Below are 5,520 nucleotides of genomic sequence, written 5' to 3' on the forward strand. Positions count from 1 at the left end.
TTTATTGTTTATCAACTCCCAGCGTTGCCCGTCATAAGCTCAACCTTCTCTGGCCCAATTGTATGATGGTTTTGTCTCCTTGCCTTTCCCCTCGCTCACCAGCGATCCGATCCACACCCTCACCTTTCCTGGCTGGGCTAACCCAGCGCTGGTCCTCTCGACATGCTCTCCCGTTCACTGGGCTGACAGGCCATGCCTGCGCTGCTGTCTCACCAGGAGAAAACGGCCTGCTTACCAGCTCGGTTGTTTGAGCCCTATCTTCGCAACGCGTCTTTGAAGCCACCATGTTGCGATTTCAACACCTGGAGGCTGCAAACTGGTTGTGGTCTGACCAAAGCACCAAAGCATCATGTTATGGAGCACGGTCTAAGACTGTTTACCTGCAGTTAAACCTTGCTGCCAGGCCACCACTGGACACCACACAGTGCTTTCTATGTTATAACAGCACCAATCACTCATAGGGGATTGGGTAAACAAGCTGTGGGTTAATGTATTTAGACTGGTGACATGAGAACAGCCCCACATTAGGTAGAAAACTTGAAGTCATCCATAGCAGAGATGTGTGTGCTATTTCCTGCTCACGGACCAAAGCGAAACCGAGATTGGACCACGTGACACACTTCCCTTTTAGTGATGTCATGCTGCCATCCCTTAAACTGCACAATACTCACCCATGCCTTCAAAACCTGTAGACTCATCTATTCTAACACACTCCTGGCCAGCCTCCCACATTCTACCTCGGCAAACTGGAGGTCATCCAAAACTCTGACCGTGTCCAAACTTGCAGCGAGTTTGGTGAAGTGGATTGGCGTGGGATTGTGCTAAATTGCCCCTTCATTGGAAAAAAACAATGAATTGGGTACTCTCATTTTTTAAAAAAATGTCATGCACCAGCGTGAACCAAGCAACGCCACACAGTAAAACTCGAAAAACAATAAATTGTTTGAAAATATACACCATGATATATTTTAAAGAGCACTTGATCGATGCGGCTGAAAATGGGCTTAGAACCGATACAAAGACGTGGCGTTTCTAATCAGTCCACAACCTGGGAGTAACCCGGGTTTAAATGGCAAAAAAAACCATTCCTACAAATGTACAGGACTAGTTGCTAGATGTGACGGGGCACAGTGATCACCTCCTTTAGCAATTTTTTTAAAATATAAATTTAGAGTACAAAAGTAAGGGGCAATTTAGCGTGGCCAATTCACCTAGCCTGCACATCTTTGGGTTATGGGGGTGAGACCCACGCAGACACGGGGAGAATGTGCAAACTCCACACGGACAGTGACCCGGGACCGGGATTCGAACCCGGGTCCTCAGCGCCGTAGGGTGATAACAAGGGAACAATTTTCAGGACTGAGAAAAGGGAAAGAACTGTGAATCTTTTGAATTCTCTGCCCCACCCCTCCCCACCACCCCTCCCCCCCACCCACCACCCCCCCCACCCCACCACCCCCCCACCCCCCACCCCCCCCCCACCCCCACCCCCACCCCCACCACCCCCACCCCCACCCCACCACCCCCCACCCCCCACCCCAAATATATTTAAGGTTCGAATGGACAGATGTTCAGGTCTCCTCGGGGAATTAAGGGACATGGGGAGCGGGAGGGAAAATGCAGTCGAAGCCCAACATTAGCTGTGATGGTATCGAATGGCGGAGCAGTCTCGATGGGCCGAGTGGCCTGCCCTTTCTCCTGTTTCTGGAGTTTCTTTGAGCACAGCTAGCAGAAGCTCACGATTAATTCAATCAGGAGGCCTGGCCAGATTTACGGGGGAGGCTATCTTCGGCCGCCATGTTTATTATTTTTACAACAAAGCAAAAGATAGATTAGTACCGCACCTAATTTGCACTAAAATATCCGCTATCCTTCTTCCACTGGTTTGGCCATTTTATACCAAAACAAAGCAGAACAGGGAATCTCCAAATACATTTGAGCATCGGAAGTGATTATACGTCATAATAATTAGCGCGTAAGCCTTATAATTATTGCAAGAAGTCTTACAACACCAGGTTAAAGTCCAACAGGCTTGTTTCAAACACGAGCTTTCGGAGCGCAGCTCCTTCCTCAGGTGAATGGCGAGGTATCCTCGCCATTCACCTGAGGAAGGAGCTGCGCTCCGAAAGCTCGTGTTTGAAACAAACCTGTTGGACTTTAACCTGGTGTTATAAGACTTCTTACTGTGCTCACCCCAGTCCAACGCCGGCATCTCCACATCATGGCTTATAATTATTAGTTAGTGTTAGAAATGAATCAAGTGACTAAACTTAAGTCTGGCGACCCAAGAAATCCAGCTCAAAAATAAAAGGCTGCAATTATTAGTCGCACAATCGAATATAAAATCAGATGTAAAATGTACAAAGAAAACAAAAACACAGAAATTACAGCACAAGAGTCCAATCAGCTCACTGTCTCGGCGTTGATACTTTCAATGGATCTACCTTCATCGAATTAAAAAGTGATGGGTGCTCGTAGGAATTAATTGGTGGCATTGAAAGTGGAATTATTGAGGTACTGATCAGATTTGTTTGAAAATATCAGCGGTCCCATGAGTCAGAGGCCTTTGTATTCATCGCCGCCTCCTCATGGGTTTCAACTGCAGGGTCATCATGAGTTCAATGGAATGGAGTCCTGCCACACATCACTTGAAGAAGTAAAACTGGAAGAAAAAGATACAGAATTAGAACGAATTGTTGTCTATACACTGGGTCTCCTCCCCCTTCCCCCAGAGGTGTTGGCATCTCGCTAGGGGGGGGGGGGGGGGTGACCCTCACTTACCTCACCCAAAACACTCACTCTTCAGTCTTGCACCCAAGCAGGTGACAGGTTTAAAATAAAAATTAGAGGAGCCAATTCATTTCTTTTTTTGCCCAATTAAGGGGCAATTTTAGCTTGGCCAACCCACCTAACCCTGCACATCTTTGGGTTGTGGGGGCGAAACCCACCCAAACACGGGGTGAATGTGCAAACTCCACACGGACAGTGACCCCGAGACAGGATCGAACCTGGGACCTCGGTGCCGTGAGGCAGCAGTGCTACCCACTACGCCACTGTGCTGCCCTTCTAACTCCTTGACATTGACCCGACATCACAGCTGGCCCTGACCTCTGGGGAGGAGGGGTTCATCGGGACCTGGTGAGCGGGTGAAAGAAACTCTGGATCGTATTTCCCAGAGCCCTCCTCCCCCCAACCCCTCCCGGGGTACTGAGCCTGTATTGTATTGTAAATTTCTCACCCCGTCCAGGCCAGGCTCCTCACAATCGGGCCGGTGGAAGGACAGGTAGCGAGGCTTTCTGGTACCATGGACAGGTAGCGAAGCTTTCTGGTACCATGGACAGGTAGCGAAGCTTTCTGGTACCATGGGCAGCGTCCCTATCTCTGAGCCAGGAAGTCTGGGGATCGAGTCCCACTCCACGGCTTGATGGCCAAGGAAGGTGCGTTCATAACCCGGCCAAACAGGGTGAGTGAGTCAACCTGCAAATTCTTCCAGGCTCGCCAATGGCTGACGGTAAGAGTGGGAGAGACTCCTGGTCTGTCACACTTGCCGTGGACCATCCTCCATGGCAGGAGATTCTGGCAACAGACTAGCGGCCTGCTCCGGGAATTACTTGCTATGGAAACAATCACTTGGCGCAGAAAGAGAATTGAAATTGGAATGGGTAATACTAGGCTCAGCTGAGGATCCCTGTCATGTGAGAGTACCTTCAAGAAATGGGTGGTTATAAATGGGTGTGTATACAAGTATCTGTAGTGAGAGTACCTTTAAGAAATGGGTGTTTATCACTGCAGTGATGTCAGAGAGTGGGTGGAGCTGGGCTGTCTGTCAGCTCTTTACTTTTTGTTTTGAGCAGGCTGCAGGGTGTGTTTTAGTTTTGTTTTCAGTGTGGGAGCTGAAGCCAGACAGAGCAGCTGTACTGTTGATCTCTCTGCCATCAAAAGACTATCTTTTGATCATTTGGTGAATTAAGAATTATAAATGTTTTCAGCAGTGACTTTAACCCGATGTGCTTCTGATAAAGGTTTTGTTTTTAAGTCGTATGGTTGTTAAATAGGAAAGCTTAAAGGTTTACTTAGTGTTGTAGTCTTTGGGGGTTGTATTTGAATTAATGGTTGCTAAGATGTTCACTGTATGTTTTAAAAAGGTTAACTTGAGTTCATAGAATAAACATTGTTTTGCTTAAAAAAAATACTTTTCCATTTCTGCTGTACCACACCTGTAGAGTGGGCCGTGTGCTCCCCATACCACAATCTATTAAAAGTTGTGGGTCAGGGCAGCACGGTGGCCTAGAGGGTTAGCACTGCTGACTCACGGCGCTACGGTCCCAGGTTCGATCCCGGTTCTGGGTCACTGTCCGTGTGGAGTTTGCACATTCTCCCCGTGTCTGCGTGGGTTTCACCCCCACAACCCAAAGATGTGCAGAGTAGGTGGATTGGCCACGCTAAATTGCCCCTTAATTGGAAAAATTAATTGGGTAATCTAATAAAAAAAATTTTAATGAAACCATGATACACTTTGGGGTTCTCTAAACCCTGGCCCATAACATCCCTGCAAATCAAGTTCTTTGCCAACACAAGCTCATTCGATGAAGAAACGCTATTTGGGCAAGCCACTCATCAAGTTGCACCTTCAAATATTTCCCTTTCCAGTTCTGTTGAAAAGCCGTTGACCCGAAATGTCCACGGATGCCCCCACCATCCCCCCGCCCCCCCCCCCCCCCCCCCCCCCCCCGACATCTGCTGACTATTCCCAGCATCCACAATATTGTGTTTAGTCGGCATCCTTACTTTCGAAGTTCTGGAACTCCCTTCCCAACAGTGACACTGGTGGACCTACACCACATGGGCTGTGGCAGTTCAAGGGTCAGCTCACCACCAGCTTCTCAACGGCAAGTAGCAACGTGCAGGAAATGCTGTCGATGCCATATCCCGCAAAATAATTTTTATAAACAGGGCCTACCTTCATCATTACGGCAAACAGTGCTCCCAACAACGCCAACGCAATGAGCCGCATTTTCCCGCCCCCTCTACGTTTCTTCAGCAGCCACAGGGTCCACTTTTGCTTCGAGTCAGTGGCTGGCGCGTAGCGGACACTGTTCAACTTTTCGAACCCCAGCGACTTCAGCACGCAAGCCCGGCGGTGGCTGAACGTTTCAAAGCTGAATTTGCCGTGGTACGCCCCAATTCCACTCTTACCTGGGAACGAATATCAGAGGAAGAACACGGTATCGATTATAGAACACCAGCCCACCTTCTGTGGCGCCCCATCAGGTAAGGCCCCGCCTTCCCAACCTTGCCCCTCCCCCGAGGTGTGGTGACCCACGGGTTAAATCAACAGAGGTCAGCTCTCAAAAGGGAGAGCAGCCGATGGGCCCTCTGGGACCGTGGCGACCTTTCCAGTGAAGCTCCATCCCATCTAAGGTCACAAAGTTTAGCTGTTGCCAAGTTAAACAGCTGAAAAGTACTTGGAGTACGAGAGCAGAGTTCATCCCCAATATTGTTACATGAGGAGATTTCAGT

At 48.9% G+C, this 5,520-nt stretch overlaps 1 protein-coding gene across 6 annotated transcripts in view; it reads right to left on the reverse strand.

Annotated features, from left to right (window-relative positions):
• Positions 1-2,321: 2,321 nt before the first annotated feature.
• LOC119975083 (aldehyde dehydrogenase, dimeric NADP-preferring-like) overlaps positions 2,322-5,520 on the reverse strand; it is a 47,271-nt gene continuing 44,072 nt past the window's right edge. For all 6 annotated transcript variants that reach the window (XM_038814590.1, XM_038814591.1, XM_038814592.1 and 3 more), the window contains 2 exons: positions 4,961-5,196; positions 2,322-2,662 (listed from right to left, as the gene is read on the reverse strand). In XM_038814590.1, coding sequence (XP_038670518.1) covers positions 2,645-2,662; positions 4,961-5,196 — 254 coding nt within the window. In that variant the 3' untranslated portion in view covers positions 2,322-2,644. The remainder of the gene's footprint in view (positions 2,663-4,960; positions 5,197-5,520) is intronic.

This window comes from Scyliorhinus canicula, chromosome 12, assembly GCF_902713615.1.
Source record: "Scyliorhinus canicula chromosome 12, sScyCan1.1, whole genome shotgun sequence".
In the NCBI taxonomy this organism is placed as follows: Eukaryota; Metazoa; Chordata; class Chondrichthyes; order Carcharhiniformes; family Scyliorhinidae; genus Scyliorhinus; species Scyliorhinus canicula.